Source organism: Hippocampus bargibanti, linkage group LG22 (genome assembly GCF_051943395.1).
Source record: "Hippocampus bargibanti isolate YZ-2025 linkage group LG22, ASM5194339v1, whole genome shotgun sequence".
Lineage (NCBI taxonomy): Eukaryota > Metazoa > Chordata > Actinopteri > Syngnathiformes > Syngnathidae > Hippocampus > Hippocampus bargibanti.
The window spans coordinates 3,420,982-3,442,061 of record NC_142755.1 but is presented as its reverse complement, the minus strand read 5'-3'; the positions used below and the strand labels follow the sequence as shown (position 1 = coordinate 3,442,061).

Sequence of the window (21,080 nt, the reverse complement as noted above, 5' to 3'; positions counted from 1 at the left end):
TGTAGTTAATTCCTCAGTCATAATAGTCTGGAGTCATCTGAGCTCGAAATGGGGGTGGCTGTACAAAATACAATACATATTGATTTATATAGCGCTTTAACAACAGCTGAAGCTAAAACAAAGCACTAACATGGAAAAAAGGACAAATGCTGCCCCCTTGCGGAAGGGAAAACATTGCTAGAGGCAACCAAAACCCAAACAAATTCAAGAATAGCGCTCCACGTCATGCTTTTCAATGCCCGAATAAATTCGGGAATGGCAGCAAATGAGTTAACAATCCTCGTCGCGGCGTTGGTGTAACGAGTTCGTTTTCTTTGCATCCCGTTTGTTGCGAAAACGTTGCCATTAAAAGTGAAATAACCTACACAATGGTGTACTTTTCTGCTGCGTCGTTAAGCTAATTGACGACGACCAGTCGTAAAACGAACCTCGCCATCTTTTAGCGGCTTCCGTGTTTGAACTCAAACTGTCACCCACCTTCTCCTTCCTCTGCCGGCAGCCCTCCTCGGCCGTCACCAAGGTTTTGTAGTAGTTGCTTCTCTCGGCCGTGAAGTGAACCTTGGATAAGGCGTTTTCCACCAGGGCCACAGATAGGTTGACGCCTTCAATGTGAAGCCAACCGATGAAGTTGCCGGCTTTGTCCATGCTCTCCACTTCCACCTCCACCTGGAACACGAAAAAAAAAAAGGGGGGGGGGTCGGGGATTGTTAGCGATCTGTAGCGCAGATTAGGTTTAACTGTCATGGCAAGGAATGAGATCCAGATGCTATCTGGACGCTTGTTTTTGAGCTCGCCATCCAGTCTCTAAATATGGATTTTTTTCTTTTTCCTTTTGTGCTTTGTCAACACCAAAACAAAGCATTTTCTCTCGTCCAGAACATCTGCTTCTTATTTGCAGGTCAACCCGTAGCCGGTGGGGGGAAGCGTTGACTGAACACGGCAGATGTGTATTTTATGCAACGTAACTCCTTTGCAATTAGAAACTCATGGCAGAAAAAAATAACAAAAAAGTGCAGATTCAGACTCATTATCTATTCATTTGCTTTTGACCACTCGTGGGAAAATGGATGTAAGCAGCAAACCCCCCCCTCCTCCCAAACAAAAATAGATATCCACAGTCAGCGAGATAGGAGGTCGAATCCTGCGATTAGGAGCGCCGGCGGTTAATGGCGTAGCCACGGGGGAAATCTGCCGACAATTAACTTTGTAAACCGTTCAGTGTCGAAAAAAAGGGGTTTTATTTATCGCGGGCGTCAAATTTGACAGCGTGGCCAGTTCACTCAGGAATCACCCCTTCCCTCCTTTTTGTGAAACCAACTGTGACATCGAAGAATTTAAAGTGTACGCAAATCCAATCCAACAATGAATATTTCTGCGCTGGGCCTCCGCGAAAAACTCGGTAGCACTCGGGGCGCTCTGGCCGGTTACATAACTAGGCCATTAGGACAGAAACTCGTCCACAGAGCACCATTGAATGTCAAACAGGGGAGGGGGGGGGCAAGAAAAGGTTACAGACAAACGGATTGAAGGATCGCAGGGGGTGTGGGGGGGCGTGGAATACCTGCAGAAAATGACCCCTTACCTTCAGCCATGTCGCCTCACATAAGTGACATCAATCAGACAATTTAAAAGAAAAAAAAATGTTTCTTTGAGTTCATCTTGCCTTTTAATAGCCGCAGAGATATAAAAGGGCGAGGAAGGCGCAGAGGGGGCGGGGGGGCGGCCTAGAAACTGCTTTGACTGGAGCCCAGATGGCTCCCAGCAGAGGACGGCCATCGAGCCAAGATGGCTCCCGTCGGAACGCAAATGGGCTTCGGTAATCTCATAAATGGCGGGATTGTGTCGACACGACGGATGAAAATGAGGAGACGGGGACGGGGGAGAAAAATAAAAATCGAAAACACGCAAAATTAGAAGCCTGGGTGTGTGTGTATAAACTCGGAGTCACAACCGAGGGGCCCTCCCAAGGTCATTGTTTTAAAACCGCATCTGCATTAATTTACTTCACTTTTTGCAAGTGCATGAAAATAAGTGAATGAACATAAAATAAATAAACAAACGGCAGTCGGTGACACCAAAGTTGCACTAAAACAAATTGAAAGCGCGCAGTGAGATTACATTTCGGAAACTGGTAACAACAAATAGAAAGCGGAGCTAAACCTTCAGATATGACAGACCAGAATGACACTTTTCAACATGACTGTGTATAAATATTTATATTCTCATAAAATATCATGCTTGTTTAAAAAATAAATAAATAACAAATTATGCTCTATTTCCAGGGAGCCCAGAACCGATTACCGGCAGTTACATTCATTTCAGTGTAGATGGATGATTTGAGTTTCAAACTATTGAGTTGTTGCGCGCAAATTCAATTTTTATCTCGATCCGACATCCATTACGGCGACACCCCATTATATCATCATCTTACCAAACATATCTATCGCGTCGCCTTCTGTTAAATGAGACATTGATAAGCCTGCGGCAGCACGGGGCCTTGATCAGATTTCAACCCAAAATCGATATTGTGTAAAGGTGTCACTTGCGAGGAGGAGATAATGAATCAATGCTCAAACCGCAAACAAAATCAAACTGCCTGAGACGACCGATGTGCGTGGGAGGGTGGGGTCCAAATCAATTCATGGCTATGACTGTTCAGAGAATGCAATTTCTGGCGCCATCTTCCTTCCAACAACATGTTCAAAAGGCTCTGCAATTTAGCTAACCACCAACTTCTAAATCAACTAAATCATTCACTGCCAGACATGTGCAAAAATGTGTCCACTACAGTGCCAGGGCTTTTGTCATTGTCACTTGAATTCCAGGACCCATAGAATATTGAGTTTTAGGACGACATAAACATGCCATGTTAGAAACCTTCAACTCTCTTCTTTCATCAATAAAAAAAATAGTTAATTCCTAAATTATATGGGTCTGGAGTTATCTGAGCTTGAAATGGGGGTAGATGTACAAAAGACAATGCAATACATACAAAGTGATTTATACAGCGCTTTAACAACAGACCCAAGAATGAAAAAGCAAAACAAACATTTTTTTTGCTCTACATCATAATTTCAATTCCCAAATAAAATTGTGAATGAATTAAAGACCCCGAAAAAATATATTCATGGTAAAACAGGGGCTGCTCAGAGGCTAACAGCGCCAAGGCTTCAACAAAAACAAGTGTAGGGTAAATCAACAAGTGGCTAGTTTGTAAAAGTGGACGGACGAGCACCTTTTGAAATTGTCTCTCTGATGCCGCCGTCTGTGATTTTCGAAATATGTTCAAGCGGCAAATGTCACAGTTGACGATCGAGTGTTTCTTTCACCGCTTGAAGTGATCAAAGACACAAAGTACGCCGACATGTGCATTGTGGAGTTGTATAGCGGAGCCCTCTTACCAACACCACCCAACCAGGTGATCAATCGAATCGCCTCGGAGTGCCATGCATCACTGTCAGAGACCCGCGACGCCGGTGAGACCAAAGTCAAACGGGCCTGGCCCAAATTAACGGTCGGGCAAACAAGCGGCATGCTAAAGCAGAGTTTCACCTGAGACAATCATGCAAAATCATGACCTGTCATATTCCACATTTGTCAATCTTTTGAGATGTCAGGTCAAAATGATGGCGCAAGGGGTCAGTGTATTAGCCAAATAGCGATTAGCGATGGCTAAAAGTAGCCATTTCTCCACTGCGACAAAACACATCTAAAATAGGTATTCGGCTACAATGGAGATAAATCTTTAAAAATACAAAAAGTACAACTAAAATAAATTCCAGAAAGGTTAAAAAAAAAGGGGGCCGGGGGGTGGACGGGAAATCATTTGTCAGCAAACAAATCACGCTAACACTTTTCCAAAATGGCTTTATGGATCCTTTTTGCTGGATGAAATGAAATGAATGAGCTGAAGCGACTGCTCAGGGGCCTGAACAGCCCAGATATTAAAATCAATAACAGCAATAACGACAATTCCGCTTTATTTCCCACTTTCCCTCCCCCTTAACACCCACTTCCCCCCGAAGGGTGGCAACATAGCGTGCCGGTCGATGAATATTGAGCACCATTTTATATCAAATACAACCCCCCCCCCCCCCCCATTTCCTAACTGGGTACATAAATGGCAACCGGGCTGTAAGACTACTTGACTGAAGCGATATTGTGGCTGTAGTTTTGGACTTGAGGGTCGAGGGGCTCTTGTATTTCCCCTGATGTTCATCAAGGGTTTAGGTCAGGAGCTTCCAATGAAAGGGGGGTCAGAGTTGACATTGAAAACCAAACGTGTTTACCTTCCCCCGCTTTGTTTGTTTTGGTGGTGGTCGGTTCAAGTATTCATAACAATGACAAGTGCTGCGGTTTTTCGCGCTCACGCTCCACTTGCCGACGCTCTGCGAATCAAATTAAGATTTCATAATGGAATTTTTAAATATTCATGCCTTGGTTGACGCCCTGACAAAAAAAAGTGAGCTTGAGATAGCCTGATCTGACATGGCGGCAGAGGGGGGGGGGGGGGGGGGGGGGGGGGGGGGGGGGTGACAAGTGACCCGATCTGGAAAAACGTCTGTAAATTCGGTGGTCATTCAGTTACCACGGTGATGAAAAAATGGGGGCAATGGGGGGTCGGGACCGTCACGACAAGGCGGTAATCATTTCTTTCTTTATCCCCCACCTTCTTTTCACCAGTTGATGCGGCAAATGGCAACGCCAATCCGTGTCACTCAAAGAGTCATTTCTGTCCTCACGGATTGTCGGAACTGACAGATTGAGAGAAGGAGGCGGACGGTCGTGTGAGAGAGAAAGCAGAGACCAGGAGGCATTTTTCAACATGGCTTTTTTTGTCAATTTATGTTCGCTTGTCAAAAACGGACAGCGGGGAGAAAGTGTCATTGGGTGACCTGGCGGACAAGCGCAGCGCAAATCAAGGGTGGCCGGGACAATACGTCGTGATATCGCGATACTATTTAAAACTGATATAGGGGCACGGTTTCAGAGGGGGGGAGAAAGTGAGATAGGGCGAACTAGCGCGCAAGTGCACCGCAAATTTAGAGTGGCCGTGGCGATACGTTGTGATATCGCGATACGGTTTAAGAATCAGAATCAGTAAGCCTTTAATAGTCCCACAATGGGTTACCATTCAAAACTGATCTCGCAATACGGGTTAAGAATCAGAATCAGTAAGCCTTTAATAGTCCCACAATGGGTTACCATTCAAAACTGATCTCGCAATACGGGTTAAGAATCAGAATCAGTAAGCCTTTAATAGTCCCGCAATGGGATACCATTAAAAACTGATATCATGATACGGTTTCAGACGGGGGTGGAAAGTGTGATAGGGCGATCTAGCAAGCAAGCACAGCGCAAATTAAGAGTGGCCGGGGCGATACGTCGTGATATCGCGATACCATTTAAAACTGATATCACGATACGGTTTCAGAGGGCGGTGGAAAGTGTGATAGGGCGAGCTAGCGGACAAGCGCAGTGCAAATTAAGAGTGGCCGGGGCGATACGTCGTGATATTGCGATACCATTCAAAACTGATATCGTGATACGATTTAAGAATCTGAAAGCCTTTAATAGTCCCACAATGGGATACCATTCAAAACTGATATCATGATACGGTTTCAGATGGGGGGTGGAAAGTGTGATAGGGCGACCTAGCGAGCAAGCACAGCGCAAATTAAGAGTGGCCGGGGCGATACGTCGTGATATCGTGATACCATTTAAAACTGATATCGCGATACGGTTTAAGAATCAGAATCAGAAAGCCTTTAATAGTCCCACAATGAGTTTGAAAGTGATATCACAATACAGTTTGATAGCAATATCGCGATACTGCTATATTTGAAGAATGACGACGGCGGCGTTGGCATTTTAAAAGATCGATAACGTTACAACGGCGAGTGGGCGATTGTGCAAAATGAACCAGGAGGCCATGAAATAAACAAACTTAAATCAACGACAGGTGGCCTAAGCCAATACGACGATCTGACTGCAATGGTGTGTGCGAGGGGGGGAAAGGGGGGCAGATGTTATTGTGTCATCCCCACTTAGCAGCTTGCGCGTAAATAGAGTTAGTCTGTTGCTAGACGACAAATTACGATGGGGTGGCAAATATGATTTCGCCACCAGTCAGTCGCCTTTTCGCTCGCCCTCTCGAGGTTTTATACGATTCGGCGCCGTATCAAGATTGTAAAGAGCCCAAAATTAAATTGGGCGAGCGCCGAAAACGTTTTTTTTTTTTTTACAATGAATTTCAACCATCAAAACGGTTAGCGCCGTCAAAGTGGAGTGTCGTCGCGGGTGCCCGGAAAGGGCTTTCGACATCAGCGCTTTTATTAGCAGTCTGTGGGTGGAGGATGGAGGGCGAGAGCGGTGTTAGTTGTTGAACTTCAAAACCATCACAAACCATCGTAAAAAAAAAAAAGATCAATTGGGTTCAACTTGTGAAAAATCGGTTTTGTCCTCGTTTGCCCTTCTTGTCCATAATCCAGATGTCGCTAATCACCGCTAACTTGGGAAGGACTCGAAGGATTAACGCTGGGCAGAAGGAGATAGAGGCGGGGGGGGGGGGGACCAAAGAAGCCAGCAAACGCTTCGGTTGTAACATATTAAATTTGAACTAATTTTTAGGACATAATATCATCTGGCATCCAGCTACGCCGCAGGAGGGGTTGTGATTGTGATTTGAACAAGCCCTTCTTTTTTCATTTTTTTTTGTCATTTTAATTTTGTCATTTTGGGCTGTGAATCAATACAGGGGGAGGATAATAGCCAGATAAACAAAGCATTGAAGATTGCAGAGCACTTGCACCCCCCCCCCAAACAAAAAAAAGTAGACATAATTAAATGATCTGTATCTGAGGGTATCACTGATTACACTCGAGTCATTTGGCAGAGGCGCTTCTCGCGCCGTCCTCCAATGAGATAAGGCTGTTGCGCAGAACAACAGGATGGAGAAAACGCCCTTGAAAACGGGCAGGAGGATTCAATTACCTCCCCACAAAGTGGCCAGGGGCCAAAGTCTTGATCCTCAACTATGACTTCCTCCAGTCAAAATTATCAAAATAAAAAAAAATCAAAATGGACGCCGGGTAGAGAACAATATGGACAAAAATGGCGACTGCCAAGTTATCAGGAGACAAAAAAATAAGACATGAAAACGCACATCTGCGCATTTTTCACTCATTCGGAAGGAAAATTATTTCTTTTTTCCCCAATCGCAACCCCCCCCAACCCCCTAAAAAAAGCAATAATGTCGACATAACTCGACAGGCAGGTCATCCATCATGTGTGGGCGCTGTTTACCTTTTAGATATTAAAAGTTGCAAAAAGCTCTCAAGCTAGCAGACGTGACAAGTGGGATTGCTGGCTAGCTCAAATAACCGCTAAATACCACGGCGGCGAGCGTTGTTGCTCGAGTCCATTAACTCGGAGAAAAGTGGGTATAAATATCGAGGGCCGGGGGATTGAGGGAGGGGGGGGGGGGGTAGCTCCAGGTAAAATATTTTTACGCTCGATGGCTCCTTTTAATGTGTTGTCAAAATTGGTATAGATTTCAAAGATGGCTGAATGCTGACTTTTCCCTCATGTCAATTAAAAATAATTAATAATAATGCGGGTGCAGCAGCCCAAATATACTCCGAAATTGTTTGAAAATCTTATTGAAAGTGCTACAAGTGTAAAATAAAATATATGTATAGATATATTATTTTCTATGTTGTATTATTTTGTATATACAGTAATACTATTTTAATATTTATTATTTTTCTTATTATTGTTTTTATTTTTGGGGGTGTTTAACCTTTATATATAATTTTCTATTTAGTATTATTTTCTATTTATTATTACTTAATATTATTTTAAATTAGTTCAATATTTATTGTTATATATATTAGATGTTATTTGGTATTATGTTCTATGTAATATTATTTTAATATTTATTATTGTTTTTCTATTTTATTCTTTCTATTCATCATTTGTCTTATTATTTTGTGTGTGTAACCAATATAAATTATTTTCTATTTAGTATTATTTTGTCATATTATTATATTTATTATTATCTTTCTTATTATAATTATTATATTTTGGATGTGTGTAACCACTATAAAGTATTTGCTGTTTAGTATTATTTTTAAAAAAATATTATTTCAATATTTATTGTTATTTTTCTGTTTATTATTCATTTTCTGTTAATTATTATTTTATATATACATTATTTTTTATTTAGTATTATTTTCTCTGTAATATTATTTTAATATGTATATATTTTTTTATTTTTGTCTTTCTATTGATTATTATGTTTCTTATTATTTTGTGTGTGTAACCAATATACATTATTTTCTATTTAGTATTATTTTCTATGTAATATTATTTTAATATCTATTATTATTGTTCTATTTTCGTCTTTCTATTGATTATTATTTGTCTTATTATTTTGTGTGTGTAACAATATATATTGTTTTCTATTTAGTATTATTTTCTATGTAATACTATTTCAATATTTATTATAATTTTTCTTCTTATTGTTATTATATTTTGGGTGTGTGCAACCACTAAATATTATTTTCTATTTAGTATTATTTTATATTTAATATTATTTGAATATTTTTTTTATTATTTTTCTGTTAATTATTAATTTTGTGTTAATTATTATTCTTCCATTTTATTTTTTTTCCATTTAGTATGTTTCTATTTAATTTAATCTATTTAATTCTATTTGATGTATATTTTTTTTTCTATTTACTATTATTTTTCTTCTTAATATTACAGTGGGAAATAACATCAATCGTAACCCCGGTTGTGTTTCACGTGCAAAAACACCCCCCTCCCAACCTCCCCGCACTCAATCTGTGTGTATTCACCCGCACAAACGCTGCCCCCGCAGAACGGGAAGAAGTCAATTGACATTAAGACGGCGGCGCTCTCCTTAGCGACGGCGTGGGACGGAGGGCGCCGGCCGTATTATTGACTTTAATTTAGAAAATGCTGCCTCGCTTGCTTTTTCTTTCCCCCCCATTTCCTGAACGTCGGGACCCCTGCCACTGACCGACATCCGGAGGGGATACCCGCACTTGATTGCACAACAAAACACACTCAAGCGGGTTGGCCTGTGAGTTAAAGGCTTGTAAAGTTGTTTTTTAAAGGTATGTGAAGTGCATTCGCAAGGACTATTCAATCATTCACCGTTTTTTTGTTGTTGCCAATCGGTTGACGAGACAAGCGCTTGCCCCTCAACGGGGGCTAGAATCAAGCATTTAAGTCGTTACTGCATGTTCTGTCCTCGTAGGAAAGGCGCAGATGATTATGGGTCCACCCTTTAGTCAGATTAGACACACTCCTGTGAGTCAAATAGAAAAATAGATCGCTTTGACAAGAATTAGGACACGAGCTTGAAAAACTGTCGCCATGACCCAATGTGTTTTATCCGCATATTGCCCTGCAACAGAGACACCCATTTTCTACGGCCTGTAAATGGGGCAAAAGCAACGTCGTGATAAATGCACACGAGGAATTGTAATGCGGATGCGACAACAACAAGAAAAAATATATATATTTGGGCATGTGGGGGCTCAAAAACAGAGCACTTGTGTCGTCTTACCAATGCCGACCGGGTTAAGGGCTACTCCCGAAGCGGCGTCTTTTCTTCCGCTTTCAGCTAACATAACGCTAAGGCTAATCCCGGGTTCTGGCAGCTGCTCGGAACACAGCTCGACATAATGAAGCCCATTAGTCTGGAGACAATGGCAGCTCGCTAAAGCTCAAACATTGAATATCAAGGGGAGGAGGGGGTAAAAGGGAACACTCATCTTTTTTTTTTTTGGTTGCCTTGACGAGCCGTGATCTGATTCTGCCTTCATTTGATAAACTGCAAATATGTGATAATTTAGAACTGAAAATAGACCCAAAAAATGGGGGTAGCAGAACATGACAATAGGTAGCAGAACATGACAAGATGGGAGTTCAAGGTCCGTTTCACACATATATTATCCAACCTGGCTAGGCCGACGTTTCTAATGTGTACTTATTGCCCGATATTAATCTCCGGGAAAAGCCGCTTGGTTATTAAAACGTGCGCGGTGCTTATGAAATGATAGCGCAAACAGCCAAGCTGTTTGAACTGTGACAACTGACTGTGCGCGTGTGTGTCTGTAATCTCTCGCGGTATTAATTCCTAGAAATGAAGATGAAAACAGGGATGGTCTGTAATCGTTTTTTGGGAGGGTTGAAGGTCGGCGCGGTGACATCAAAAAATAAATAAGTGTCTTAAGATAATATTGCATAACATAATCAAGCATGAAGACATAAGAGGCAACTTAAAAGGCCACTCGAGTCAGTGCAAAAATTCCAAAATGGTCCCCAAGCCGAAAGGGGAGGGGCCTATTGACACGAGATCCCACGGCAACAATAACATAGCGGTGAACCACAACGCCCCCCTCCCCCACTCGTGACTTCTTCAATGACATCACCAACCCCCTCATCGGGTCTGTCGCCGGTACGACGCCACATATGAAAAAAATGGACACGAGGTCGTTGACCTACATGTGAGTGGCCAAAGCCCAGATCTGCCAGCACACCCCCCAGGCTGTTGGGTAGCGTTGGGCACAGTTTGCGCACTCCGATCGACAAAACCGAGCCAAAAGTAGGTCGCGCCATCACCACGTGTGGTCGCCTCCGGTTCGAGGGAGGCTCCAGATCGCCCGAAGGTGGGCGAAGGGCATCGGGGTTTGGCATGATGGTGTGAAGGTCCCTGCATATCTGACAGCTCGTCGGTTCATCACCAGTCGCCTGGTCCCGGAGGTACGGCGTGACAACACTCGTCTCGTCAAGGCGAGCGTGCGTTTTACGGTGAGCATATGGGGCACCGCTGCGCGACCTCCGCTTCCTGGCTGAGGTCCACGCTGTGCATATTGTACCAAAAAGCCCCCCGATCGCAGATCCAAAAAGCTAATAACTAGGCGGAGGAGGCAAAATTTCGGCCCGGATTGCATCCTGCTGGTGAACCAGGTGAACATTGACTACATTATGGCCACGACATTCATCAAAGAGGAGACTGTGCTGAGCAGTTGCGCCTTTTCGGCAGCATGACAATGCCAGCAGTTTTTGATTTGGAAGGAATGTCAGTGTCTGTTATCACAGGACAACTCTGGGGCCATTGTGCTTTTTTTGCGCCTGTAATGGGCAGCTTTGTTCAGCAGAACGTTGGTGCTGTTGGAATGTGGAACCGTTGAAGCACATTTACGTGGGACATGAGATCTCTTTTTGTCAATGAATGCTACAGCTTCGTGTTTGCTTTAAACATTTAGCTTGTAGCAGACATGCACATTTCACCATGACGTCCCAGATCCACTGATGAAAAGGACGGTTTAATCCTCTCCTCTACAAGGGAATCCCTAAATTTAGAGGAAAGGAGTTGATCGTAAAGCAGGAAACTCCTTTTTCAGTATCCTCAAGCAACTTTCGTCATAGCTCACTCGGTATTCAATTGTGGCGAAGTAAAGGAGAAAGTATGTGGGTGTATAGCGGTAAAGTTCGGCCGCGCGCTCATCGCGCCGTTGGGAATTGCGCCCGGCGCTGCAGGCGACGTGACCTTTTCCGCCTGCTGTGCTTGCCTCTCCCTCCTCATTCCTTTCTAGCGCTTTCACACGCTTATATGCTAGCTAGCTCGCTCGCCTACCTAGCGGGCGCTGTCACAGCAAGGTTCAGCTACCATCAATTACGCACAAAGCCTCCCGGTTTAATGGACGTGGGCCGCGTACAAATCATCGGCGACATGGAGTTGAAGGGACAGTGGGATGCATTTGTTTTAGGTTTTCGCCACTGCCGCGAGGGGGGCAGGAGATAAAAGGCGGCTCGTTTTCCCGATGGCTGCTTTCCCGAGAGTGACCTTTTTTTGTTTTAATGGGACGACGAGGCTCTGCTCCGAGTTGCGGGTTGAAGCTTTGGTCGTTTTGGAGGCTCTGACAGACAAGATGACTTTACAGAATTTACAGTCAGAGGATCGGTTTTTCTGAGGGTGAGCAGCAGCGACATCCACATGCGCCAGTGTCCACTCAACCCGGAAGTAACTCAAAGAGATAGAACACTGGCTAGCTAGCTAATACATAGCTAATAGATAGCCAGCTAGACAGTTAGCTCACTAGCTAGACACCCATATAGCTACTTTTAGGATGACATAAATATTCAATGCAGCGAGAAGTCAAATAACGCAATGATATCTGTCAACAAACACCGGCGTTGCACCCCAAAACAGATTTGGGATTTTATGCCTTGCTCATGGATACTTGGGTAGAGGGGTGGATTGCAAACTTTCTAAAAATATTGATCCAAAATTATTTTTATCTCGATTATTTTGAGGAGCCCGCGATCAGAAGAAAGTAGTGTAAGCGCAGAGCGCGGATGCGGAAATGCCGCAGCTCGGAATTGAAGTGGATTTACGTAAATTTCTCCACTAATGAAGGCTAATCCAATCCGTTTTACTCCCTTCACTTCAAAGTCGTGATCAGATTTGCATCTCACAACCTAAGAGAGCGGGTGGGGGGCTTATGTGGTGTAAAGGGGGGGCGGGATTGTGTACCGTATTTAACCACATCCTGCACAAGCTCCAGGAGCAGAATGCGTCATCACTCCATTCATGCTCCTTTAGTACACTAGAGAAGAATAAAAAAAATTGTGAAAGGTGAGACAGCATTCTCAACTGGCTGCCACATGACACCCCTACCTCCCTCGCCGCACACACACCCCCCGTCCCCCTTTACATGCCCCTTAGGCTAGGCGACGGGAGCACATTTCAAATAAATGAAGAGTGCAGTGGGACAACAGGATTTTCGAGAGGTGCATCGCTCAAAAAAAGGTCTGAGTGCTTTGAACTCACCCAACTACCTCAGGACACTGCAGAGAGACGGAGAGAGAGTGCGAGAGAGAGAGTGCGAGAGAGCAAAAGAGAGAGAGTGCGAGAGAGAGCGCAAGATCCAAGCTGGCTCATTCTCCCCCTTTAGCCGCTACAACGGATCCTTTTCCAAATCGACGCTACTATTAACGTCACGCCTGTAAGCCGTGCTCGCACCCTGGGCTCGCCTTACGGTCCCCCCAGACCCTTTGTCGGACGCCGCGTCGGAGAGAAGGAGGCTGTGTGTGTGTGTGTGTGTGTTTGTGGGGGGGTTTCAGAAGAACAAGAAGAAAGACGACTGGAAACGAAAGGATAAAAGAACAGAAGGAAGAAAGTGCGCAGCACCCCTACCGCCCCCCACTGCCGGATCTACAGCATCACTCCTTTGCCCCCCCCCCACCCACCCAAAGAAATTGACGGATTATTGGGAAGTGCGCGGGAGGCAGGCTGCAGCTGCCGCTTCTGTGCGTTCGGCGAGGATCATGCGCCCGCAATTTGCCGCACGGTTGCAGAGTGCGGCGACTTGACCAGAGAGGGATGAGGAAGGGAGGGATGAAGGACGGCGAGAAAAAGTCAGAAACCGCACTGTGAGGAAAAAAAGAGCGACAAGGAAGAAGAAGGAGGGAAGGGGGGGCAAAAAAAACAAGTGGACGCGACGTCATGTTCAGGATGGAAAGATAGAAGAGGCGTCAGACTGACCGAACGACTAAATGATTGACCACTGAAAAGTGGGGCATGGGAATATAAAGAGGAGGAGTGTGCACAGAAGGGGGGGGAGAGTTCTTTCTTTTTTTTTTTAACCCCCGCATTGTCAATCTCACTGCTGGAGCGCCGCAAACACAAAAAAAAAAAACGGACCGTGGAATTATCTTTTGTTTTTTTTAAAAAATTTGACTCTTTTGGAACAACGGCGTCCGTTGCGCGACTACCGGCCGGCGCTATGGAAACCCGGTTACGGCGTCTATCCAAGGGATCAACTGTCGGATTCCAAGGACACGCCAGGCAAACGGAGACGAACGCCAGAAGAAGCCAGCGGTGGAGCAACGCATATTTAGGAGACTGACTTGGATTCCTACGTACCATCTTTTTTTGTAGTTGTTATTGTTCAAGAGACAAAAAGATTCATCCTAAAGGGCCTTTGAATTTTACGGATTGGATGTATGGATTTACAAAAAGGGCTTAATCCTGGTTTAGCAGAACGGTTGATGAGAAAAAAAAGGTTGTTTGGTGGGAAAACGCATTGATCTCAAGCGATCGAGGCGATAGATCTCAGTTGAAGGACCTGTAATGTTAACTTGAGGTAGGTGACGAGCGTTTCAACCACCCCCTTTTACTTTTGGCTTTTGGTTGCTTTGTTGACCACCATGTCCTTCACGTACAGATTCAGTCGGTACAGGCTACCCCTATCCCCCCTTTCCCCTCCGTCCTGAGCGCACCTCGTGGGAATACGTGTTAAACTCAACATAGACTAAAGTTCCCCTGACGTTATTGCTATGTCGCCTTTCGATCTCCAATCCCCTTTTCAGTTTTGACTCTGGTCCCTATACCGTACTAAGCATTTCATCTTCCTGACGACCCCCGCACCCTTGAAAAAAAACCACACGCACCACCACCAGCCCCCCAGATGATGCTGAATTATGAATGTGCCACATCATGAGTCTCCTGGGGAGGGTCGCTGCGCATTGTGCCAGGAAAGCCGCCCTACTCTGCGTCGTGTTTCTGATGGCACGAGTATGGAGCAGTGCCTCCCTGGCCTTTGGGGCGGCGGCCTCGCAAGGACCCCAGGGTTGCCCCCCGCAGTGCTCTTGCAGTAATCAGCAGGGAAAAGTGGTGTGTACCCGCAGGGGGCTCACTCGAGTGCCCCCGGGCATACCGGCCAACACGCGACACCTCAATCTGATGGAAAACGCCATCGAGGCGGTGCAGGCCGACTCATTTCGGCACCTGCACCACCTCGAGGTGCTCCAGCTGGGGCGAAACGCCATACGGCAGATTGAGGTGGGCGCCTTTAACGGACTGACCAGCCTCAACACCCTGGAGCTGTTCGATAACCGGCTGACGGTGGTTCCCAGCGGGGCCTTTGAGTACCTGTCTAAACTAAGAGAACTATGGCTGAGGAACAACCCCATTGAGAGTATTCCTTCCTACGCCTTCAACCGGGTGCCCTCCTTGATGCGACTGGACCTGGGCGAGTTGCGGAAACTGGAGTACATCTCGGAAGGAGCTTTCGAGGGCCTCCAAAATCTCAAGTACCTCAACTTGGGCATGTGCAACATACAAGGGGAGATGCCAAACTTGAGTCCCCTGAAGGGCCTGGAGGAGCTAGAGATCTCGGAGAATCACTTCCCAGTGATAAAGCCGAGCTCCTTCAAAGGCCTGAACTTTCTGAAAAAGCTCTGGGTCATGAACTCACAGATAAACTCCATCGAGCGCAATGCCTTTGATGATTTACCGTCACTGGTGGAGCTTAATCTCGCCCATAATAACCTGAGCGCTGTGCCCCACGATCTGTTCTCCCCGCTCAGGTACCTGGTGGAGCTCCATCTTCACCACAATCCTTGGAACTGTGGCTGTGACGCCGTATGGTTAGCACGTTGGTTAAGGGAATACATCCCCACAAACTCAACTTGCTGCGGACGCTGCAACTCGCCCGCCACCATGAGGGGGAGGCAGCTTGTAGAGGTGGATCGGGGCGAGGGGGCTGCAACGCAGTGTTCCGCCCCGTTCATCGCGGACGCCCCGAGGGATTTTAACATCTCGGCCGGTAGAGTCGCCGAACTTCGCTGTCGCACGGCCCAGATGTCTTCGGTACGATGGCTCCTACCAAACGGTACCGTCCTGACTCACGCCTCCAGTCATCTGAGGATCTCGGTACTCAACGACGGCACCTTGAATTTTTCAAACGTCCTGGCTGTCGACACCGGAACGTACACCTGCATGGTATTCAATGCAGCCGGAAAGTCCAATGCTTCAGCCTACCTCAACGTGAGCGCGGCCGAGCTCAACACATCCAACTTGAGCTACTTCACCACAGTGACGGTGGAGGTCTTGGGCCCAACCACAGAGATGCCCAAACCTAAGAAGAGTACGACTACATCTGCTGCAACCACGGCGGCTGGCGTAGCAGGAGGAGGACCGGGCCTCGGAACCACCGCCACAACCGCCTCACCGTCCGTCTTTCAGCCGGTGTTCATCTCCACGCCGACCGTGTTGCTTGAAAACACCAACGGCCCAGCTGGTGGGGCGAATCCATCGACGGGTCCCCGGGTCAAAGGGGCAACCGGCAAGCCTGGCAAGTCCGGCCCGAGTCTGGATGAGGTCATGAAGACCACCAAGATTATAATTGGCTGCTTTGTGGCAGTCACGCTGATGGCCGCTGTGATGCTCATCGCCTTTTACAAACTGAGAAAGCGCCACCAGCAGAGGAGTACCGTCGCGGCTGCTCGCACCGTGGAGATCATCCAGGTCGACGAGGAGGACCTTCCCCCGCCAGCTTCTGCAGCACAAGAGACGGCACTGACGCTACCCGAAATCAGAGACCACAATAGCCTCCACAAACTGGAATATCTCACTCACAAGGCCAACTACGGCTACAACAAACCCAAGGCCGAATACATACTTCAGCCTGATTTCACCCTTCACAAACCAAAAGCTGAATATACGACCTACAAGCCCAACGTGGACTTCCACGGTCATAAGTCCCTCCAAGACTACAGCGCCCGCAAATCCACACCAGATTTTAGCCTCCATAGACCAAAGCTCGACTACAGCCCCTTCAGGCAGGATTACGCCGCCCACAAATCCAAAGCAGAAAGCAGCCCGTTCAAAGCAGACTTTGGAACGCACCCGAAAGCCAGGTCAGAGTACAGCCCTTTCAAATCAGGCTGCGGCACTCATCCGAGGCAAAAGACCGAATTCAGCCCCTTCAAGAGAGATTACAGTACCCAACCGAAATCCAAACACGATTACAGCCCTCTAAGGTCTGACTACAACACTCAGCATAAACAGAAGGTCGAATACAGCCCCTTCAAGCACGATTTTGGGACTCAACCGAGACAGAAACCGGATTACAGTCCATTCAAACCTGGCTACAGCACTCAACCGAAACCCAAAATGGACTACAGCGTCCAGAAAAGCAAACCCGACAGCAACTACAACCCCAAGGACCCTTACAACGCATTCAAGACAGATTTCAGCCCGCACAAAACTGACTACGCCGCCTTTCATTCGCAATTCAGTCCCCAAGTCCAGAGACCCAGACTGGACTACAGTCCGCACAAAGTGGACTACAGCCCCCACAAAGTGAACTTCAGTACCTTGAAGCCCAAATACAACACCTACAAACCGAGCGGTCACGGGGCAAAATGGACAGAGAACAACGTGGGGAATTCTTTGCCTCGAACCTTACCCAGCGCCATCACGGCAATGGCCGAGCCCTTTGTCATTAAAACTCACACAAAGGAGAAAGTACAGGAGACTCAGATTTAGTGAACCCAACCTTTAGGCCCCAGCTATTGCTATCCCCTAACCCCCTCACCCACCCACACTTAAAATCACGCAATAGAATGCACAATGAGAAAAAGAGGACAGAAACAATGATTTTGTACAGAGCAGACGCAAAGACTGGCAAGTTGTTGTTGTACATGCTTATAAATAAATATATATGGACACGTCCAAACTACCATGAGCTGGTGACAGAGAAACATATATTAAAAAAAGAAAATGAAACTATTTTCGAACTTGTAACTTCTATTTAAAACGAAAAATGTTGTTTTAGAAGTCGTCTTGACTTTGACAAATGAGGGTAGTATTGTTTAGAAGAAGAAAAAAAACAACAGCAACAACGGGGTACGGTGCGGGGACGTATTCTGTGTGATTTTTACACCGGGCTACAAGAAAATGCAGTGATGAGAGGACATATTTATACAAAAAAAGGTCAGCGTTGATCTTTACAGGTTTATCTTGTAAAAGCACCAAGAATTTGTACCGTGCCAAGTGTTAAATGCAATAAAAATATTCTTTTTTTGGGTAACAAAATCAACAAAGTAACATGCTGTAGTTTCCTGTTCTCTTGGTGTCTACGACTGGCAAGATCAACCGCAGCAAGAAACTGTGGCGGCGGCGCTACTTTTAACCCCGTGTGTGTCAAATGACTAAGAATTACAGTGCTGGGGGGTCCAATGGATGTTTACCGTATTTTCTGCACTATAAGCCGCACCTAAAAGAATTTTTTTTTTTCAAATGCTGACTATGCGCCTCATAATGCGGTGGACCTGATGGATGGAAAACATTTTAAAATATGTCATTCAGTGAAGGTGGCCCATATAATGCGGTGCACCCTATGTATGGAAAAGGTTTTTAAATTAAATTTTAAAAATATTACAGGAAATATGGTACTTCTATCCCTCCTCGTCAATATTATTATTATTCATAATAATAATAATAATAATAATAATAATAATAATAATACATGTCATTTATAAGCGCCTTTCAAGACTCTCAAGGACACTTTACAGTTACAGGATATTTTTTCTGCGGGTGAGAAGCGGCAGCCACACGCTTGTAGCCGTGGCACTACGTCAATCACGCCTGTCAATGGATGATTAGAATGCTACGTTGATTAGCATTAAAGACAAACAAATGGCGATGATTAAAGTCATTTTTCGGGCAAGATGATGTAATCACACTCAAAAAAAAAAAAGTAATAAGGTGATAAAGTGGGGGTTGAAATAGCGACGGATATGGGAAGGCCTCATCTCGCCCAGCAAAATATAGATCCTCATTTCGCTTTTCATTGCACTGCCAGCTGTTGTGCCTTCATCAATCAGCAGTGAAGGGGGGAGGGCGTGGGGTGGGGTGGCCTTTTTAGGGTGACAAATGTATTCGGGTCTCAACGTTAACCGGGCATTTTTCATTTGTGACACAATCGCCTCTCTTTATCCTTTATCGTCTATGCCGCTATGCAGATTAGCGCCTGACAGAGAGCAATAACGTTTATCTTATTGGCTCGCTGAACGGCGGCGATGGGATTGATCAACGGCTACAAAAACAAATAAAATAATAATAATAACAAAAATAAATAAACAATAATAATAATAATAATAATATAAGTAATAATAAATAAATAATAAATAAATAATAATAATAATAATAATAATAAATAACAACAAAAAATAAAATACAATAAAATAAATCTTATTGGCTCACGGAACGGCGGTGACGGGATTGATCAACGGCCACAAAAACAAATAATAATAATAAACTTAAAATATAATAATAATACTAATAATAATATAAGTAATAATAAATTAATAATAATAATAAAAATAAAAAATAAAATAATAATAATAATAAATAAAAATAAAAAATAAAATAATAATAATAAAGTAGAGGAAATAAAGCAATGTGTGTATGTAGTGTATGTCAATGACAGGTTTACATAACTGATGAGGAATTGAGAGGCGGCTGGGGGGCCCCGGAGGTGTACTTGCAGTCCCTCGCCTGTCTTATCAGAACATGAAAAGTGTAGCGGTTAGCTTAGGCCGTTTAATGACGTCCCGAGAGGGGGGACAAGGGGGGTTCGAGAGCCATGTATGTGTGTGTGTGTGTGTTTCATGCCATTTGAACTCGGGGAGTTTTGTCTTCATCTTGTGTTCGATTGGAGGGGGAGGACAGGAAGGAACTTGATGTTCCGGCAAAGGAAGGCTTGCGGCGTCGGTTGAGGACCGTGCAATAATAACACCGAGGGGGGGTTGGTGGGTGTTTGGGGGGGTGGTCCTGCTTGAATACCAAAGGGCTGCGGCTTAATTAGTACCTTGTCAGATGTGAGCTCTACTTCCCACTAATAATTGTCATTGGACTGTGGGGGGCTTAGAGAAGGGGGGGTTGTAAGCCCACCGCAGTGCAGCATCCGCTCGCCTCGACAAAAAAAATCACTTACAGTGACATTGACGAAGGCTTTGCTTGCCGTTTTCTGGCTTTGTGTTGATGAGTCAGCCCTGCGTTTTAAATATTTGAGCGCAATTCTGCAAACGCCACCAGATAAAGCCTGTCAGCGTTTCACTGAGGGGAGATTTTTCTAACACACACACACACACACACAAAACATTTTCAAATCCGTCACAATGCTGACACAAGCGGAAAGTAAATCATTTGCTTAAGTTATGTCCATATGTTAGCTTCAAAAAGCGGTAATGTTGTCCATAAACGCTAATCAAAGTACAAAACGGCATCGGGCGGCACTCGGGCTCATGATAGCGTGACGCTTTTTTCATGGGTGTGCTATAAAAGGCCTCTTGTCACGCTCATCAGTCAACGCGGCCGCGGGGTCATCCGTCAGCCAATGGGCTCGGGCCGTTACTGAAGGGCACGTCTCCTTGGGAAACGCTCTGCTTCGTCTCTCCCTCACGTTTTTTTTCTTCCTTCCTCGCCTGCTCTGTTTATTAGCAATCACGAAAGAGGAACTTACGTAAATGGAATCTTAGCGATAAGGGATCAAAAGAATATAAAGGTGATTAAAACAAGTGCAGTAAAAAAAAAGGGTGCAGCGCTGAGGAGGGAAAGCAAGCGAGCGGCACAAATGTAATGCAAGAGTGCCAGCTACAGATGGAACGGGGGATATGAACGCCAGGGCCATGTGGCCGCCGCAGGAGGACGGCGATGCGGATGAAGGAGGCCAAGCGGTGGATGTTGAACTGCTGATACCAGTGACGGACAAGAGAGGGATGGGGGGCGCTGGGAGAAACGAAACAAGGGAGGGGGGTGGCCGCAGAGAGAGAATCGGAGGTTCAAAAGGTCAGCACAAACGTGACCGTGGGGGATAATAATTGGCAACACGCGGGCATGTACATTGCGTGCTTTATTTTTTAGCGGACGGTTGTCTCTTTAACGGGTCATATTAGCGAAAGGAGCTAATCAGGATGAGAAACTACGATCAAAGCTTGGTAGTGGTTGGGCGCTGACAACATTTGGAGAAAACTATGCCTAAAAACATGATTAACACTAAGAGTCATTCATGAAACTAGCTAGCCGCCTCATTCTGCGTCGCCGCGCGTATCCGAAGAGGCAAAAAACAAACTATGCGCAAGCTAGCAAGCGCTGAGAACGACCATCTTCAAAATCATACGCGCCGACCGGCCGGTCTCTGCGAGTTACAGCAGGCTATTCCGAACAGGCCTGCGAGCGTGTTGCCTGG

The 21,080-nt window shown here is 45.4% G+C and overlaps 2 protein-coding genes across 2 annotated transcripts in view; one reads left to right on the top strand and one right to left on the bottom strand.

The window, feature by feature from the left end:
- snd1 (staphylococcal nuclease and tudor domain containing 1) overlaps window positions 1–21,080 on the bottom strand; it is an 82,635-nt gene that overhangs the window by 25,975 nt on the left and 35,580 nt on the right. Inside the window, exon 17 of the mRNA XM_088989256.1 lies at window positions 478–666. Coding sequence (XP_088845382.1) covers window positions 478–666 — 189 coding nt within the window. The remainder of the gene's footprint in view (window positions 1–477; window positions 667–21,080) is intronic.
- On the top strand, window positions 12,827–18,241 carry lrrc4.1 (leucine rich repeat containing 4.1). Its single transcript, XM_088989255.1, has one exon. It carries the CDS (start codon window positions 14,528–14,530, stop codon window positions 17,372–17,374), a length of 2,847 nt encoding a protein of 948 aa, XP_088845381.1. The 5' UTR covers window positions 12,827–14,527; the 3' UTR covers window positions 17,375–18,241.

Excerpts from the sequence above, each read along its gene's own strand:
- lrrc4.1 (XM_088989255.1), top strand. The coding sequence starts at position 14,528 with ATGTGCCACATCATGAGTCTCCTGGGGAGGGTCGCTGCGCATTGTGCC.